The sequence below is a fragment of the Bipolaris victoriae genome (genome assembly GCF_000527765.1).
Source record: "Bipolaris victoriae FI3 unplaced genomic scaffold scaffold_81, whole genome shotgun sequence".
Taxonomy (NCBI): domain Eukaryota; kingdom Fungi; phylum Ascomycota; class Dothideomycetes; order Pleosporales; family Pleosporaceae; genus Bipolaris; species Bipolaris victoriae.
This window is the reverse complement of record NW_014575311.1, coordinates 121,182-139,413: the sequence shown is the minus strand read 5'-3', so window position 1 is coordinate 139,413 and position 18,232 is coordinate 121,182. Positions and strand designations below refer to the sequence as shown.

The 18,232-nt window shown below is 48.5% G+C and overlaps 8 protein-coding genes across 8 annotated transcripts; 4 read left to right on the top strand and 4 right to left on the bottom strand.

Moving 5' to 3' along the window:
- Positions 1-964: 964 nt before the first annotated feature.
- Positions 965-2,650, top strand: COCVIDRAFT_18448 (GMC oxidoreductase; the record flags this gene model as incomplete). The annotated part of the gene is made up of 1 exon (XM_014698232.1): positions 965-2,650. One exon carries the CDS (start codon positions 965-967, stop codon positions 2,648-2,650), a length of 1,686 nt encoding a protein of 561 aa, XP_014553718.1.
- A 1,487-nt stretch (positions 2,651-4,137) lies between these two features.
- Positions 4,138-5,335, top strand: COCVIDRAFT_29124 (hypothetical protein; the record flags this gene model as incomplete). Its single annotated transcript, XM_014698281.1, has 3 exons — positions 4,138-4,692; positions 4,752-4,819; positions 4,867-5,335. The coding sequence occupies 3 exons, from the start codon at positions 4,138-4,140 to the stop codon at positions 5,333-5,335; spliced, it is 1,092 nt and encodes a 363-aa protein (XP_014553767.1).
- A 1,210-nt stretch (positions 5,336-6,545) lies between these two features.
- Positions 6,546-7,177, bottom strand: COCVIDRAFT_18446 (hypothetical protein; the record flags this gene model as incomplete). Its single annotated transcript, XM_014698231.1, has 3 exons — positions 6,546-6,715; positions 6,778-6,906; positions 7,009-7,177. The coding sequence occupies 3 exons, from the start codon at positions 7,175-7,177 to the stop codon at positions 6,546-6,548; spliced, it is 468 nt and encodes a 155-aa protein (XP_014553717.1).
- A 1,767-nt stretch (positions 7,178-8,944) lies between these two features.
- On the top strand, positions 8,945-10,672 carry COCVIDRAFT_29123 (hypothetical protein; the record flags this gene model as incomplete). The annotated part of the gene is made up of 4 exons (XM_014698280.1): positions 8,945-9,102; positions 9,152-9,531; positions 9,585-9,987; positions 10,036-10,672. 4 exons carry the CDS (start codon positions 8,945-8,947, stop codon positions 10,670-10,672), a joined length of 1,578 nt encoding a protein of 525 aa, XP_014553766.1.
- A 346-nt stretch (positions 10,673-11,018) lies between these two features.
- On the top strand, positions 11,019-12,281 carry COCVIDRAFT_106816 (glycosyltransferase family 8 protein; the record flags this gene model as incomplete). The annotated part of the gene is made up of 1 exon (XM_014698279.1): positions 11,019-12,281. One exon carries the CDS (start codon positions 11,019-11,021, stop codon positions 12,279-12,281), a length of 1,263 nt encoding a protein of 420 aa, XP_014553765.1.
- Positions 12,282-12,772: 491 nt separating this feature from the next.
- Positions 12,773-14,624, bottom strand: COCVIDRAFT_18444 (hypothetical protein; the record flags this gene model as incomplete). The annotated part of the gene is made up of 4 exons (XM_014698230.1): positions 12,773-13,909; positions 13,963-14,299; positions 14,434-14,483; positions 14,514-14,624. 4 exons carry the CDS (start codon positions 14,622-14,624, stop codon positions 12,773-12,775), a joined length of 1,635 nt encoding a protein of 544 aa, XP_014553716.1.
- A 710-nt stretch (positions 14,625-15,334) lies between these two features.
- Positions 15,335-16,714, bottom strand: COCVIDRAFT_40299 (hypothetical protein; the record flags this gene model as incomplete). The annotated part of the gene is made up of 1 exon (XM_014698278.1): positions 15,335-16,714. One exon carries the CDS (start codon positions 16,712-16,714, stop codon positions 15,335-15,337), a length of 1,380 nt encoding a protein of 459 aa, XP_014553764.1.
- Positions 16,715-16,972: 258 nt separating this feature from the next.
- Positions 16,973-17,534, bottom strand: COCVIDRAFT_106849 (hypothetical protein; the record flags this gene model as incomplete). Its single annotated transcript, XM_014698277.1, has 2 exons — positions 16,973-17,373; positions 17,429-17,534. 2 exons carry the CDS (start codon positions 17,532-17,534, stop codon positions 16,973-16,975), a joined length of 507 nt encoding a protein of 168 aa, XP_014553763.1.
- Positions 17,535-18,232: the final 698 nt, after the last annotated feature.

The following is an 18,232-nucleotide window of genomic DNA, read 5'->3' as shown; positions in this document are numbered from 1 at the left end:
GGAGAGAGGCGATGCGGGCGTTGCAACCAGACTGGACATAACGTTCGTACCTGCGCGGTTGAGATAGATAGTGCAAGTGATAGCGGCGATTCTGATAATTAATTTAGTATATCGTAATAGTTTATTAACTATGATAAAAGTCTGTTGTAATAACTTGAAGTTGACGCGCTAGTGNAAAGTGGCCGACTCGCTTGGGTGGCCGACTCGCTTGTGAACCACGTTAGCTATAAAGAAGGTCTACGGTATATAGTCTACTTATAGTATCCGTGCCATTCCCTGTCTTTCTTCTAGCCTAAATAAGGTAGGTATAACCTACCCCATAACACCTGTCAGCTCTTCGTAAAGTGCTAACTAATTAGGATATGAATAAGTATCCGAACCCCAGCCATTTACAGCCGAAAAGTACCGTAGTCAAACGCAAGCTATGCGAAACGTGTTAGCTTACTAGGAGAAGAAAGAATATGAGCTTTGATACTTGTAAATCATATTCTCAGATTCAAGTTCTCGTAGCTTATTCTCTTCGATTTCTCTGCAAGTTTTAACATTCTTCTTAAGCTGGCAAGGCCTAACCAGGGTAGCTTAAAATAGCGGGACCTTCGCTACACCTGCTATAAGAGTTTTGACGGACGGCTCACAACCCGGCATTAACCCCCGTCTTCTTCTAATTGTATTTTAATATGTAGTATGCTCTTATAGAGTGGGTTAAGTCTCGCTAAAGCATACAGAATTGGTTCTTCCTCCGCTATAGCTAATATACACTACTATATTGACGAAAGGACGCGGACCGGCTCTACTACCCGAAAAGGTGCGAACAACCGGATAGAGTACTATGCCGTACGTATACCGTGATATGTTTCCAGGACGGACGAAAACTTGACCAGTGATGCAATATAAATACACGACTACATGAGATAAGCCCGTTATCGTGGTACACTAAGGTTTCCTCATCTACCCGAACATCAAAATGGCCATTCGTCATATCTTTACAACAGCCAGTCTTGCACTGGCCCTCGTCAAAACAAATGCTGAGAATTCGGCTTCAGGAAATTACGGATACACGACTGCGTACGACTACATCGTTGTAGGAGGAGGAGCTTCTGGAATCATCGCAGCTCAAAGATTCGTAGAACGAGGGTCATCTGTACTTCTTCTTGAGCGAGGTGGTCCTTCTTTCTTTTCATCAGGCGGCAATTACACTCTTTCGTGGAATAATACTGTCACTCCTTTCGACGTCCCAGCCCTCGGAGCTTCAATCGGTGATTTTCCCGGCCTTAATGCGTTTTGCGACGATACCCCCGACCTGTCGGGCTGTGTTTTGGGTGGCAGCACAGTCGTGAATAGCTTGAACTACATAAACCCATCGCGTGATGACTTTGATGCGGTTTGGCCGGAAGGGTGGCGATGGGACGATATTCAAACCTCAGCTGCGAAACTTTACAAGCGAAATCCAGGAACCATTACCCCATCCTCAGATGGCCGTTATTACGATTCCGCTGTGTATAATGTTCTATCGAAAGAGCTTACTCAGGCAGGTTACAACTCGGTCAATACTATCGCGAATCCGAACGATAAACAGAAGATCTACGGGCACAGCGCAGAAAACGTTATTAATGGACTTCGTGCTGGCCCCGTACGCACATACTTGCCCTTGGCGCAGGGCAAGCCGAATTTCAAACTTGAATTACATACAAGAGTTATCCGTGCGGTCCGCAAGAATTCGACAGTCACTGGCGTCGAAGTTATCGACAAGAGCAATCAGCGAAGGATCATTAACATTAAGAAGGGCGGTAAAGTCATTTTTGCTGCAGGCGCTATGTCCACACCTCGCCTTCTCTTCAATTCAGGTATTGGCCCTATCGCTCAAATCAACGTTGCAAAGGCAGCCAATGTCACACTTCCCGATGAGAGTGTCTGGATTATAAGCCCTGTGGGCGTGCGAATTCAGGATCATGCGGCTCTTTTTGCGACATTCAACGTAACTGGTGGGAATATGAAAGGATTGACTAACAGCGAAATAAAAAATCCTAGTCAAGAGAACATCGATCTGTTCGCGAAAGGCTCAGGCGTGCTCGCAGAAGCACCATTCCGTCTCAACACATTCAGGACCGTGACAACCAGCGATGGCCACAAAATCATGATTCAAACGCATTGCTTCTCAAGAGCGAACAATCAGATCTCTGTCATCTATCAGGTTACATTAGGAACCACAACAGTAGGCAGTATGGCTATGGACGCCGCCGGGAAAGCTATTTACACCAAGAGTGCCCTACTGCAAACGGCTGCAGACAAAGAAGCCCTTGCCATTGAACTCGACAACTGGCTCGCCATCACCCGTACTCCAGGATCAAGACTAGTATACTCTGGCGGGCCAAATACCAACGGCGCAGAAATCATTAAGATGAACGGAATTAGCACTGGATACCATGTCACAAGCTCTACAATCATGGGCACTGACGACGGTACCAAGGGCGGAAAAAGCGTCGTTGATACAAACTGCAAAGTGTATGGTACAGATAACTTGTTTGTGATTGATCTTGGAATCCACCCCAAGGTTCCGAGCGGAAACACCATGGTTATCACTATGATTGCGGCCGAACATGCAGTTACGAAGATTCTTGAGCTCGAATCTAAGGCTGGTAGCTCTGGTTAAGGGAAGTAGAGTGTATTTCTCTCATGTAGTAAAGCAAACAGTAACATTACTGTTCTTCACCGTTGAGAAGTCGTTGAGATAGTTTTGGCGGGAGAATTTAGCGTGAGCTTTGTCGTTTGTGTAATATCCCTGTACTATCACGGTCTTATACCTCGCCACATGGTACTTGGCTAGTAACTGGGATACCTCCAGTCCTCTTCCAGAATCCTGAGAAATTCAATATATACCGCTGAGCACGCATGCGGAATGATCCTGTACAAGCGGACTTCAGCCTGGATTCGGACACGGGATGCATAGAGGCCCTGGATACTTCTTTGCGGCTAACGAACTCAAAATCGCTCTATCTTATCTACTGTAAGACCACAACTGGGGGCAGTTAGTCTAATTAGACTTATGGGTCTTGCTTTTTGTAGTAAGGTTAGTATGGAGATCTTAAGAAGATTGTAGTAATGGAGTTAGTGTAACGTGACAGCTCGGCTCCACTGGGCTACACGACCCAAAAAGCTATGTAATGTACACGTGATGTCATTTGAGGCTAGGCCAATTAGGTCCATCCATAGGTGGTTGCCAACTACGGAACGCGCAACTCGACATTTCCGACCCCATCTTTTGTTCATAACCTCATACTCGATCCTCTCGTGTCACACTTGCATACATTGGGACTAAAGTCGTGCGAGGAAGCTTATACTCTGGTGACGCGTGGTTGTCTCGCCAGCAATCTTATCACATCACCATGCGCCGTTATGCAGAGACAACGACACTCGAACATGGCCTTCTAGGACCACTAGGATACTATACCGCGCCGAAGACTGGTTACACAAGTCTGCATAGCTGCCCGATACCAAGGCAGAGTGCCCAAGGTGAGAGCAGGCTGAGACTTTTTGGTCCAATGGAAAACGCCACAACTTATAAGCGAGTTGGTCCTCCAGCATACTGCGCCCCATACTTTGACACTGCAAATGCGTGTGGGTAGGTCTCTCATTGTGTGACACTAATTGGACCACTTATAAGTATGAACGTTGCATCCTATAGAATCTAGACACCGTCTTCACTAAGAGAACACCCGTTCACCCCGATCCGGACGCCGTCTATACGAGCTCGGGTCCGCTTGACCAAATTGGGACTCCGTGATATCGTCCAATCCTTCTCCAGACATCTGACGGATGCCTAGGAGTCACCTTGTTTATGCGACCACAACGGACATTGTTCAGTCGCCACTCTACCTTACAATCTCCAGTTGTCTTTCAGACATTGCTGGCCAACCTTTTGTATGACATGTGAGTTTATGTATCCAACTACGACCACCTATACCAAGGAACAAGAGAATACAAAAGCGTAGACTTGTTGGTCTCAGACTACTGCTTGAACGCTGATAAGGAGTGTGAAAGTCAGAAGGAGTCTGGAACAATAGCCTGTGTGATCGAGTATGTACTCACGGGTAACCGCCATTGTTGAGTCTAACGGCGAGTTTAGGCGGTGCATCAGTAATGGACCTCATCGATCGAGAGTATCCAACAAGCGACGACAAGCCTCCATGGTATGGTATGATATTCAAACAGTCAGTATATTCTGATGCCATGCTCGAAAGTCTCAAGAGGCGGTATCCGGAAGGTGCGAATCTGCGAGAGAGGAAGCATATGGCTGCCATTGATTTCCTACAACAAGAACTCAAGAATATGCAAGCAAGTGAAGCAGCTTTGATATCTAAAACCCGTCCAACAAACTTGATGCCTGAAGTAGCATCACACGATTGTCAACACCAGAGAACGGGATCACCGCCCTATTCGCCAACTGCTCAACTGTCACCTCCGAATATCACGGATGGATACCATGGTAGAAGAAGTCCTACAAACAAAGTATTCTTGGAACAGCCTCCAACCGTTCCAAGCAATGCTTCTGGACGAGAGATTGTTTTCAGTATTGCAAACAGACCCCTAGTGCAGCGCCAAAGGAGGAAGAAGATGACCGCATCAGAGAAGATCTCCTACAAGCAGATGAGGAAGATCGGCGCTTGCGATAGTTGCAAGCGTCAAAAAGCAAAAGTAGAAAGCCTGAATTCCTTATAAACAAGACTGGACTGTGCAAAGCTGATACGATGCAGTGCAGGCACGTTGGTGGTGAAAGAGACAGATACAGAGATTCTCGAGGCGCCAGTAGCACGCCACAAAGGTCAGTGACCTCAGGAATTGTTGAGCATATCTCACATAGAATTCCAGAAATACTCAACCAATTTCCGACTCAGCAACACTAACAGCCAATGCAACGAACGAGCACAAACCGCAAGCTCAAGCTCCTCAGCACTTGCGAGAACTGTCATATGAGCTCAAACCCTCTCTTCAAACAGTGTCGATAGCAACGCCTGTCACTGTATCGGGGAGCCCAAGTCCACATTGGGCCCAAGATATGCAAGAGGGTGCACAGTCGGAGTTGTCTGGGTACGTACCTGCTCCAGCCACTTTAAATTCTTACAGTGCATACTCAAATGTTACATTTGAGAGCACTATTGATCCACAACTCCTGAAAATGGATTATCATGGCCCGGTTGTCTTCACCGAAGCGAGTGGCTCCTTTCCTATGTCTTTGACCCCCGGAACCACAACCTCTGGCAGTTTCTACTCCAAAAACACCCCAGAGTTTTGGAGCCCAGTGCAAGGATACCGCCCGGATGAAAATCCCCCAGGCTAAACAAATTTCAATTTCTCAACTAATCCATGGGTTTGGAAATGCATCATTCTCATGCATTGATAACTTGGTATAATTTCCATACTTTCAAAGCCACATTTGGACATGTTTTATAGTATCATCCGGAAGTCTCAACTGGATGTTCAAATGAAGCCATGGATCGAGCGACCGCCGGGATTTTCAGCAACATCCAAGGTTTGCAACTCTTTAGTCTTCTGCTAGTGTTTTCTCGTACGCTTTTCGTATGTTGCACTAGGAGAAGTTGCCACTTGTTCCATATCCACGGCATTAGGATGTCCTTACCTACCGGTTATCATGGATTAGTCATAGTATCGTCAACTACACGGGCGTTAAACATACAGACATGAGGATAGACCCTGGTGTACAAACGGGGCTCAGCAGCAGCAGCAAAGTAAGTTTTTCATCCTCACCTATTCCCCCTGCCCAACGCTACACGGTGACACCAAGGGTACATTGGTAGTACTAAGAACATTTCAAGGCTCCTGAACGAAAACCCACGTCACACATAACCTCTTTTCTTTCCTTTCATGGCCGTGTTATGGGCCATACATTCTTCTTATCAATGTACCGTTCAAGTCTTCTCCTTTTCTTTGCTTGCAGAATTTCTCCCTCCGTTAGTAGTGTCTTGCACTACTAATTCATTGGAATGTAATCCCTCTCGTGGCTGCCCGATGATTTCCACTCCGATACACTGGCCACATCATATGCTATCGCGCTGGATATTCTTGGTGGATCATCCAGCATTCGGTTCTCTTTTTTTCTCGTCTTCTTCTTTTCTTCAGGCCAACCTTTTGGTCTACATTTCGTTCTAAGATACACATGGGTATCATAAAACGAACAGCTTTCTAATACGCCACTAAAATAGAGCGACATCACCGACCGGCCCTTTCAAGCGAGAACCATCGTTGCCGGTTAGTACGACCATGCCGACCCCTGCCACTGTGCAGACGGACACAATAACGTCAAATGCGGCATCAGCATCATGAAACGAACCATACGATACGATCCTTTTCATCAGAATCTACGACAAGACACATGACTTAACGCCTTGACGCTTATGCTGGTTAGACTGGTACACTGATTTGTGAGGGTAATAGGCAGCGATAGGCACGTGGCTGAGATTAAATTGAGCTGATGGGTGGGCTGAGAGAGATGCAAATCTTTGGAATTAAGTTGTTCATTCAGTATTTTCCTACATAACGAATATGCTCTTCTTTCGTAGGTCTTCGGTAGATAAAGAATGATAACCGATCTTTTGCATCGTGACCATGTGTACATGTTGTTGTGGATACGGAAAGACAGAGACGAAAAGCAAACGAGGCACGCTGGGACTACTGGCTCGACCAGGCAATGAACCTTGACCTAAGACACGACGTGTATAGCTGGTTAAACACACAGAAACTTTTTGTTTATCACTATTATACTTTTACTTGAGTAAGTACATCCCGTTAATCTGATAGTCGCCTTCTTCCACAATGTGATGACACCTAATCTGTCTTTGATCGTGAAAGAGATAAACACTAGCAATTGCCGGTTTCTGTGCTTGTATCCCACTGGGTGCAAAAGCAAGTAGGCAATGATCTAGACGAAAAACGTTAGCCCTAAAGCCGTCCGATACAACGCTACTAGTGACAATATTCCCCTCTATAACTTACCCTCCGAAGACTGTGTAAAGGAAGAAGTTATTGTCGGTCGGCTTCTGTCCAAGAAGTTTTCGGCATGCGGCTTTGCACTCGTCTTGGCTGTCTTGCTGCACACAGTACTGGTTGCCGTTGAAGAAAACACAGCCCACAGCACCTTTGCGGAGACAGCTATCGTGGACATTAAAGCAGCACGAGCCGAGAACTACTACCTAGCGCGCTACTGCGGTTAAGAGGAGGACGGCCACAGTGGCGAGGAAAGTAAGCTTGGCCATTGTAGGAAAGAGGGAATGTTCGTTCCAGGTGACGGCGTGTCGTTTTTTCGTGACTGGAATGGCGTCACAGGTCGTGAATAGTTGGGTTTAGTGAGGAGATGGAATGGCGATGGCTGCCGATTGGAAGTGCAGGTCCATATACTTATATTACAGATATTTCTTCCTCACATACTAGTGCACTAGGTTAGCCTCTTGGGATACGCCTTGAGATCTAAGCATAAGCATCCAAGACGGATGCGAGTAGAAAATACGCTCAGTGTTCACAACTAGAAAGATCGCGGTTTTGGCAATAAGTAGGGTCGAGAGTAACTAACGTGCTATATGAATGATGTGAAAGTTGGTCTACTTAGCACAGACCAGAGGCTATTCCCTAAACCTATGCCAAGAATTTTTGTGAATTAGAGATAAATTGAATTAGGTAACCTAGAAGCCAGCAAAGATGGCACTGTTATGTATACGGTTAACTGTACGAAGAATAACACTAGTCAGCCTAACGACCCGAGATATAGCCTTTCCAATAGCAGATGATTACAACGCCATAAGTAAGTTATATGCAAACCAATCATTATAAGGAGCTATAAGGAGTAAAAACCTAGTTAAGTAATAGGCTATCAGCTAGCCTATGTCAGTAAAGGAAGATGCAGCGCTAAGAAGAGTTGCGCCAAAACGGAGATTAGCATGAAACAAATTTTTTGAAAGGCAACCCCATATTTTGATAGTATTTCGGTGCTTTGGTTTACAAAAGGTCTAGCCAGAGGACTCTCTCCAATCACCCAGGCGCTCTTACTTCCACTAAACACCTAGTAAGCATAGGTAGCTCGACATGCACGGAGCCATGTCGGTGAGACTCTTTCCTAAGAAATACCAATGCTCGAGAAAACCATCGGTGTGGTTGTAGTTTGTACTCGATACGTGGAATGTTTTGGCGGACCGAATCAATGCAAAATAGCTCGTTACAATCTCCTATAATTATCTTCTGCAACCCGATAACACTTCGCAGCATAGAGTAGCCAAACGTTCTCCCCCTTCAAGATAATCTCGCAACACGTTCACGATGCTTCTCGCTCTGGTAGAAGTTTCAAGCAGATGTCGGAGGTGAAGGAGTAGATATACCAACAAGGACGAGGCGATAGAGTTGGACGAGAGAAGACCTGTGTTGGTGATGCTGGTGGACTTAGTCTCCAAGGAGTTGAAATCTCCGTCTCTACTGTTTAGAGGGTATTCAGAGTAGTAGGATATAAGAAGATCAGGATAATAAAGAAGCTCGGGGTAATACAAGAGATAAATAGTGCTTGTCTTGAGTAGGTACGGGAATACCGGGACTAGACGTTACAGAACTAGAGCTATATCATCTTGATAGATGAGACGTTCGTAGTAATTGATTACTAACGTAGGGGCTATATGACCTAGAGGATCGTTTCGTAAATTGACGTATAACATAGCAGTCAAAGTAAATTGAGACGAATTCTTGGAGAGTTATCCAATGTTCAGATGATACTTCATGCCTTATGCACGTGACTGCAGCTTCACTAGCCCGAGAGGTATCCGATAGACGGCCGAGAGTTTACCTTCCGAGTAGGCCTCGGTCCAGAGTATCGTGACACGGTCTTCCCCACACGCGACGCCTGATCCACCCGCAAACACACGGGCGGCGTCGCCCTTGGTCAACCTACATCATGATACAGAGCACGCGTCGCTGGTTCAGGCGCAATCGCACAAACTTTGCCATCGGTGCCGGAGTGCTTGGAGCTGGTTATCTGGCGGGGCAGTATGTCTTGGGCAAGCTCGGGGAGGCGAGACAGCGCATGAGCGATGATCGCATCGCAAAGGAGAAGTGCGCCATCACATCGCGACACCGAGACGAGCTGCTAACCGCACTACAGCCTGCGCCGTCGCTTTGAGCAGAACCAGGAAGACTGCACTTTTACCGTCCTCGCTATCCTTCCCACTGCGACGGAGAACATACTCGAGGCCATTCCCGTCGAGCAAGTCTTGGAAGAGCTGCAAAAGCAAAAGGCAGAGCGATTGGCAAGGAGCGTTGGCCCCAGCGAGATTGCAAGCTCAGCGCCACCAAGCGTCGCAGACACTGCCGATGATGACGCCAAAAGCTCCAGCCTCCAGACGGATAGCTTCATCCACGCCAGCCAGATCGCTACTGGAGACCATGACGCCGCCGGCCCGGCTGAGGGCGGACCCGAGGCCAGCGCCGACAAGAAGCCCAAGAAGACAAAGGCACAGCTATGGAATGAGATGAAGATTAGTTGTACGTGCCTCTCTCGCAACACGGCCATGATGTGCATGTGCTAATCTAACCAGCCATAACCCGAGCCTTTACCCTTCTCTACACCCTCTGCCTCCTCACCCTTCTTACGCGAATCCAATTGAACCTACTTGGCCGTCGCAATTATCTCGCCTCAGTTGTTTCTCTTGCTGCACCACAGCCTACTGCCGAGGGCTCGCGCATCAACCTCGAGAACCACGACGACGACAACTTTGAACAGGCCTACGGCAACGACTTTGAGACAAACCGGAGGTACCTTAGCTTGAGCTGGTGGCTACTCCATAAGGGATGCTTGGATCTGATTGAAAAAGTGAGGACTGCAGTCCAGGAAGTCTTTGGTCTTCTCAACCCGAGGGAAGAGATCACCTTGGAGAAACTGTCGGAGCTTACCTTGGAGGTTCGCAAGAGGGTTGAAGGTGCGACTGAGGAAGAACGAAGGTATGCTACCCGTCTTTCCCATTCAAAACTCCAAATAACAATCAACAGGACATGCAAATGGCTTACCTTTCTCCTCCCACCCCAAGATCAGGAGGACTACGTTCTGCGCGAGTCAGGCATGACTTCATCCTCCGAGTCCACTTCACCTACCACGGCTACTTCTCTTCGTCGCCTTATTGACGAGACTTCTGATTTGATTGACTCACCGGCCTTCACCCACGTGCTCACTCAACTTCTCGACGCTGCCTTTTCTCATCTTGTTGACGACAAGATTTCTCACCTCTCATACAAGATCCCGCCCGTTTCCGACAATCACGCTCGCGTAACAGAGATTGTCGGCGGCGACGTAAAGGCCAAGGTTGCCAACAGTCTTGCCGTCTTCTGTCGACAAGCACACAGCATTGGTAGCGGGGCAAACAACGAGTATCTGGCCGCTATCGAATCTGTAGGTGGCTTGGAAGCATTTGCAGCCGTGGTGTACTCGAGCAATTTTGAGTACGAGAGCCCGGAGGCAGTGACTTCTTACCAGCCTCCTGTGGCAGAAGAGCAACTGTCAAAGGCGATTCCCGCTAATGATGCAGCTGTCCAGAACAATGTGGTCAATAGTAATAGTGAGAAGGTAGACGATCCTTTTGAGAGCGCCTGGGGCAAGGCGCTTGCCAAAGAAGACGGACAGCAGTATTAATTGGGCGTGTACGATACAGAACCTGGTCATAGCCAACGTGAAATTTCCAAGATACCCGTAGTTTGAAACTATAACACCACATGTTTGCGTTCTTCTCTATGCCCATACGCATCTACCCATCCATTCATTTCCGGCCAGTGCATTGCCTGTACCACCATGTTTCGAACACACGCATCGTTGGTTCCGGCTCTCGGAACATGAGTCGTGACGTCAGCGCGTATGTGTGGTGGGACAAGCGAACTGTAGTAGTACAGATATGTACCTCGATCTCTGTTCACTTTTCTACTATCCAATTGCAGGTACGCTCAAGGCTTTTTCGGTGTAACTCAAACTACCGCTCTTCAAAATGGCGGGCGAATCTAGACGCGGTGGTCCACCTTCCAAAAATGCCTATGTAACTCTCCTTACACGGCCCTCGTATCTTGCGGGTGCCATTCTCCTCGCCTATACACTTCACAAGCACTCGCCATCCACGCCACTGATCATATGTTACACCCCGGACACCCTTCCGGAATCATCAGTCACCGCCTTTGCCGCCGAAGCCAAACATTCCAACATAATCCTTCAACCCGTCGAGCACCTCCGCCTCCCCGAAGATGGCACCGCCCATGGCATGGTCGCCGAGCGCTTCATCGATACATGGACCAAGCTCCGTGTCTTCGACCTATGGGACATGCCCCAAAAATGGGAACGGCTCTGCTGGCTCGACGCCGACATGATGATCTTCTCCGACCCTTCCCCCTTGGTCTTCAACGCGCAAAACGACGAGTACCTAACTGGAGGAGATGGAATGAGGACAATGGCCGTACACACCTGCGTGTGCAATCTCGACCACGACGCCTGGGCGCCCGCAGAATGGACCAAGGAAAACTGCGCCATGACGCCCCTTTCCTCCTCGGATCAGTTAGCAGAAGTCAAATCCGAACCCTACACGCTCAGCAACTTCAACTCTGGCACTTTTCTGTACCGCCCGTCCAAACAGCTTGCAGACTTTGTGAAGCAGAAATTTGAAGAGCTAGGCAATGCCCGTCTTCGTGCTATGAAGTTTCCTGACCAGGATTTCCTGAATGAAGCATTTGATGGGCGCTGGTCCCCCCTTTCATGGCGTACGAATGCGCTTAAGACGTGGCGGTATTGGCATACGAATATCTGGACTGACGACTCGTATGTTGCTGTCCTACACTATATTGTGGATAAACCGTGGGCTGCGCGCAATAAGCCTGATGGTAGCGCGGGGTATCTGGGCAAAGATGGGGAGACGCATAAGTGGTGGTGGGATGAGTTTGAGGTTTGGCGGAGGGAAAGAGAAGGGCAGGGGGAAAAAGAGTTGTTAAGTGTTGTGGAGAAGTATGTTGCGAGTGAGGATGGGAAGGAGAATGAGGAGATGAAGGCGATTGGGGGTGGGGCTCAGGATTTTGCGAAGAAGTGGGATAAGAAGGAGAAGGGGAAGGAGAATGAGGGGCATGGGAGTAAAGAAGGCGGTGGGCTGAAGTTATCGGATGATGCGCAGAAGAAAGCAGACGAGTATGGTCAGGGGCCTCATGGTCCTATACTGAGAAAACCGATGCTGGGCGAGAGGGGACATGGACCTGTTGTTCACGGACGTTAATACAGAGTCAGGTGTACATATTGAACGGGTGTAGGGAGTGCAGCATCAACGAGTCTTACTATAGCGACTACGAATACCTTTAGCTTCATCTTCGTTGGTATACGCTATCATTGGGCTGAGGGGTAGATTATAGTACAGAAAGCACAGTTGGAACTTGAAGGATTGCATGGTTATCTACTGTACATGAGAGGTCCCTCCTCTTATACTCGTTGGCTTGGATCGTACATGGCATCTGACCAAGGGTTGCTGGTAGTCCTGTGCACACGCACAATACGGTATGCAAGTCCTTGAATAATAGAACTGACCTCGCTATCCTCGTCATCCTGGTTCTTTCAAAGTAGTGTCCCGTTTATTATGTAATTGGAAATATGTATCATCATGCATTTAGATTTGTCCGCTATCGTGCATTTAGAAATACCCGCTCAACCAATCCAATATACCGCTTTTGTGATCCTTTGATCCCCTTCCCAACTCTCCCTTCGTCCTTCCTCCTACAAGAGATCGATCAGATCGGCTCCTTGATGCTCCTTCGCACCGTTCTTTGCATGTTTCTCAGGCGAAGCAACACCAACGCCAGCAGGATCATAGTTGGCAAGCACAACCTCCCCGTTATGCATCAACGGCGTATACCCTCTCAGCTCAGCTGCAAGAGTCATCCTTTGCACCGGTACCGGCGAAGGCGGCGGCGAAAGAGTCGTTGAAATCATTGTACCGTATCCACTGCTCTCCTCCTCTTCCTTGCTTGCCACCCTGCTCACCTCAACCTTGGAAGCAGCTTCCATCCTCCCAACCCTAAGACCCACACTAAACAAATTCTCCTCGCCCATCAGATCCAGAAGACCCTGTACCTCAGCACTAGCCCCCTTGCGTAGAGAACTCAGTGCAGCCTGTGCCTGGAAACAAGCTCGGTAGCCCTCGAGATACGCCCTTTCCTTCTCTTCCCTAGCCCGCTCTTTGCGTCCCTCGTCCTTGCCGGCATCGAAACCGCGCTGAAAACGGACCTCGGCTAGGGACTCTGCTTCGGCGTTGGACATGTAGTTTGCGGCGATTTCGGCTTCGATGGACTGGCGGACGAGGGTCTTGTACTGTTGCTCGCGTTTGTGCTGGGCGGCGGCGTGGAGGGTGAGGGTTTGGCGCTCCATAGCCATGCGGGACTCGAGGGCTGCGATGTGGGCTTGCTTGTCGAGTTCCATTTGCTGGTGGAGGTGGGCGTAGTGGGCGGCGGACATGGAAGTGGAAGTGTCCTGGTCGAGCTTGGTCATGAGGTGCTTTTGACCGGCGGCGAGGAAGGCTTCTTGCTGGGATATTTTCTTCTCTCGCATGTCGAGGGAGCGTTGGTGGGTGGCTGCACGGGATTGGAGGGCAAGGGCTTCGGTTTGCTCGCGGAGGAGCGTGGCGAGCATGCTTGAGAAGGCAGCTTCGAGATGCTCGTGCTGGGCGTCTTGGATGGTCTTGCGGAGGTTGGCATTCTTGGTGCGCTCTTGATCGAGCTCTTGTCTCGTTTTGAGGATCTGCGCGTTGAGTCGGACCATTTGCTCGGATGGGATGTTGTCGCCGCGAGAGCCGTGGTGGGTGTTGTTGTAGCGTAGGTTGTTGTGGAAGCGAGGGACATTGTTTGACGGTATTATCTGCTGGATTCAGTAAATCATAGTGTAAGTGAAAGATGAAGATGATAACTCACTCTGGAACTCATGGTCTCAGCACGCCGAGCAAATGAGGACGGAAAGTCAGGACGCATATGCGGTGGTACGCTGTAGCCTGACTTGAACGTCCCTATCGTCTCATGAGTGGCCCTTGGTTGCATTTGATGATCGATATCTTCATCGTTGGTGATTGGAACCTCTTCCTTGATCTCATGCTCTAGTACAGGTGATGGCTGTGGTACCTTTCTGGGTGATTCGGACTTTGCGGTAGCGCTTGCTACGGCGGTCTTTTTGACTTGATCGCTCTGGTCTCTGGTCTTGCCATCATCTCTGTTCTCCGTGCCATCGAGGGCCTTCTCAGAGCACTGTTCTTCGCTGGAATCGATCGCAGTCGTCTCGATCTCTGTCAGTGACTTGGATGAAGTGGATGGTGATGCCAGAACGCTGGCGTCGACATCGCCCAAGTCCTTCATACCAGATCCGTCAATATCATTCCCATCACTACTCACTTCGACTTCTTGAAAGGCTGAGGAGGGAGGGGGAGGAGATTTCTCCAAATCTGGAGTGTGTTCATCGCTGGGAGACCTACCGTAGATGTGCTTTCCGTAGCTGTGGAAGCAGTGGTCTCGTCATACGCATCGACGCTGGAATCAGTGGTTCCGTTGGAAGCAGCCGTCTTGGAAACAATGGAAGGAGTCATATTGAGGACGTAGGCAAGAATCTTCTGTTATAAGAAATGTGATAAGTATGAGAAGCATAAGTAGTGTGGGAAGTGTGAAGGCTGTTGGGGGGAGTTTTGGAAGCTTATATAGAAACCGGTAACCAAGCGTAAGGTAAGGTGAATGAGAGATAGTAAAGGCAACAACAAATGACCTTGAATAAAGCGGTGATTTGCAAGTGATGGGCTCTCCTCGGATACAAGAATGTACAAGGTAAATAGAAGTGAGCTAAGATATAAGTACAAGGCGCATTCACCGCGAGTAAGCGAAAGAAAACAAAAGTGTCGGAACTGAACATGAATACTGATAGAGGCGCAAGAACATGGGTGAAAGCCGCAACTAGACTTGCATCCTATTGTGCAAGTGAGAGGAGTGTGTATATAGTGGACAATAGAAGTAAGACAATGGTAAAGTTAATTTATGTTGGGATCAAGCATATGATACGAATAACTTGCAAATATTCAGCAGCTTCGTGTAATTAGAGACATTGGCTCAGGTATACTTGTAAAAGCAGTAAAATTTTCTTTCGGTGGGAAGACAGCATTTTATGGCGGGTGTGATTGCTATCTGTTAACCATACCACCACATAGCAATTACATGACGCGACGCCAGACCGGCCATTACATAGTCTTGCATGCAGGATGCTGTCCACATGTGATGCAAGTCCCGTCTTTCTGCCAATCATCAAAACTCAGTGATCAGTGATGACTTCAAAACGGACTCCAGCTTGCTCAAAAGTATCCATAATCCGCCCTGCTCCATAGATATCGCCGTTTCCTATAACAGTGATTTCTGACAAGTTTGGTAAAGATGTCTTGCAGGCCTCAAATAAATTCCATAGATCCTCCTCATCATCCAAGGTTGCTGGAATTTCATCCTCCATATCGAAAACCTCGACAAACAAGTTCAATCGCTTGAGACTGAATGGCATTATTTCGGCGATTTTGGATGGAGTCATTGGCCAATACTCCCTGTGGCCAACCTCAAATGCAGTCAAAAAGTACATTTGAGATATTGTCAGTGTATGCAAATGCTCGAACTGCCCCAGCGAACCAATGCGCCCAGGTTCTTCCTTGGCCCCAGTACCGTATCGGACTTCACGAAAATCTAAGCAAAGTGTTTCCAATGTATGGGAGTGTTTCAGTAAACCCGGCCTAAAGTCAGCTATTGTTTGTTGGAGGCAGTCGAGGTATTCCCATGAGCAAACGATGTGTCGGAGCCCTTCGCATGCTAATAGAATCATTGCCATTGGCCGAAAGTCCATAAGGCATTCGGTCAGTTCGAGGCGTTGCAGATTCCTGAACTGACCAAAATTCACTTTTTGTTTAATGAGTTTTTTCACCATAACCCCGGTAGCTCGAACATCAGAGAGCGACGGCACAGATGCCATTGCGGAACAGATACTGTCAAAGAGTGATTCTCTGGCCTCCCCATCTTCTTCTCCGAAATTAGTCTGGATACATAAGGTCTTCAGCCGACTAAGACCGTGGTCGGCAAGTAATGTGAAGCGGGGAGTCCCTTTGTACTTCTCATGTATGACGTATTTCCAAAAAGAGACTCTGCCAGTCTCCGTGCTAGTCACATTAATATGCTGCAAGTTCGGGGCAGAATTGACGACGCCAGCTAGTAAAGAAAAGTATTCCTTTATCATGGACAAGTCTTGAGGATTGTCCAGGGTTGCGACCATATCGTTGCCTTTACTGTCGGTGAATCGGTTTTCTACATACCGGAGATACCTAGCATATGTGTGATCTTTACCGAGGGAGTGCCTTGGTGCTGTTATTTCATAGTGGAAGCGTCTAAGAGACCAGATGCCGAACCATGTCGAGGACCCCGTAAATGCGGCATAGAGAGCAGGAATAGCAAGACGATTTAGATGGCGAGAAGTGCGGCAAAGATTGGATAGTGATAGCTGACGTAGGCGATTTTCCCGTTGGCGTGCCTTCTCTTTCTCTCTCTTGTCATAAATTGTCGAACACGTTTCAAAGGAGCGGATGGTGCTGAGGTGGAGCAGAATCTCCAAGAGAAGCTCATCCGGGATGCCTTCAAGTGATGCATTTTCGGGTTCCATGACAGGAAATTTTTGTTTAGGACAGTATATCGTGTGTGTTTCCGGTAGTTGGTGTCGAGCTAGTTATGGTAAGAGTCACGGTTCGAGGCTAGACAGGGGACTAATCAATGAGCTAGTCTGTGAAAGGAAAAATGAATAGAATTAACGCCGGTATCGCCGAGACAGATGCGAAAAAGAATCTACAAGAGAACAAGGAGACTATTTTACATTCATCTGGGTATATCATATTGGCTCACCACGAGCTATCGGGAAACAACATCAGACTATCCGCTTTGTCTTCCCCGTCTCCACGTCGTATATCCAGCCACTGAAACGAATGTTTTCCTCTACTGCTTTGATGCGCAGCCATTGTACATCCTTCTTGACCTGGATCTCCAGGTTGTGGAAGGGCTGAAAGTCCATGTGCTCCACTTCTCTTGCGGCTACCTCTCCCCTCTTCTTGGAAATGATAGCTTTGGCAGTGGGGTTGTCGAATGTGAGCATGCCGCATCCGGTATGCTTGACAATCATCACTTCCCTTGTGCCGAGCAGTTGTTGTGAGATGATGATGGATCGAAAGGCGTCGCGTACAGAAGCGCCTGCGTTGCGGATGACATGGGCGGCTCCGAGTGGTATTCCGAATGCCCTTGTTGGGTCTATTCGTGCATCCATGCAGGTAACTGTCGGTCTAGGTTAGCAATTGCTCGCAACGCCTGGACATGGACGAGAACTCACCAATGGTGTATCTCTGGCTAGGTGGGAGGGCTAGATGGCCCTGGTTGAAGGTGGCAGCGTAAGCATCGCTTCCGTGCTCCATATTTCGCTCTCCGTGGGACGGCATTGTTGTAGTAATGGGAGGGATATCAGTTATGACTGGTTTTGACCTAACCTGATGCCTAAGTCTGGGTCTTTATATGCTCATATGCAATCGGGTCAGCAAGACGGTAGCCGTTGGTGCTCAACGACCATTGCGACATTGTGAGGGGGGATTGCGCCAAGGCGGTAATGTGATACATTTGGGGTGAATACGCGCACAATGTGCGACAGAGTCTACGGCAACTATGCGTCTCTGACAGGAGAATAAGCATAACCAGACTGACAGTTGAAGGTGCCCGAGTTTCATCTGGCCAGGGGCCTTAGGCAGATCGCGGTCGCAACGCCTCGAAAGCAGGGCCGTGCTTCTAGCGCGTGGCACCCATGCCAATCCTCCCGTTCCTCCATCCTGCCATAAAGCACTCGAGGCATCACCGTGTCGCAAGAATATATGCAATTTCCGGACCGACCCGACCCAACATATTGCTAGTGCGCCCAAGCTGCACTGTGCCTGAAGAGGGGCATCTTGGTGTCTCGCTCTTTTGACACATCGACAGCCGCACAATGGACCCGGCCGAGAAAGCCACACCGCGTCTTATCAGCCAACTCTCGTATCACATCGGGAAATCAAGCACGCCCCCATAACTGATTACTACGAGACCAACGCCAGACATTAGAAAGAGGACGTATGCGCTCTTCTTCATATACGCGCATTGGCCCTCGCTT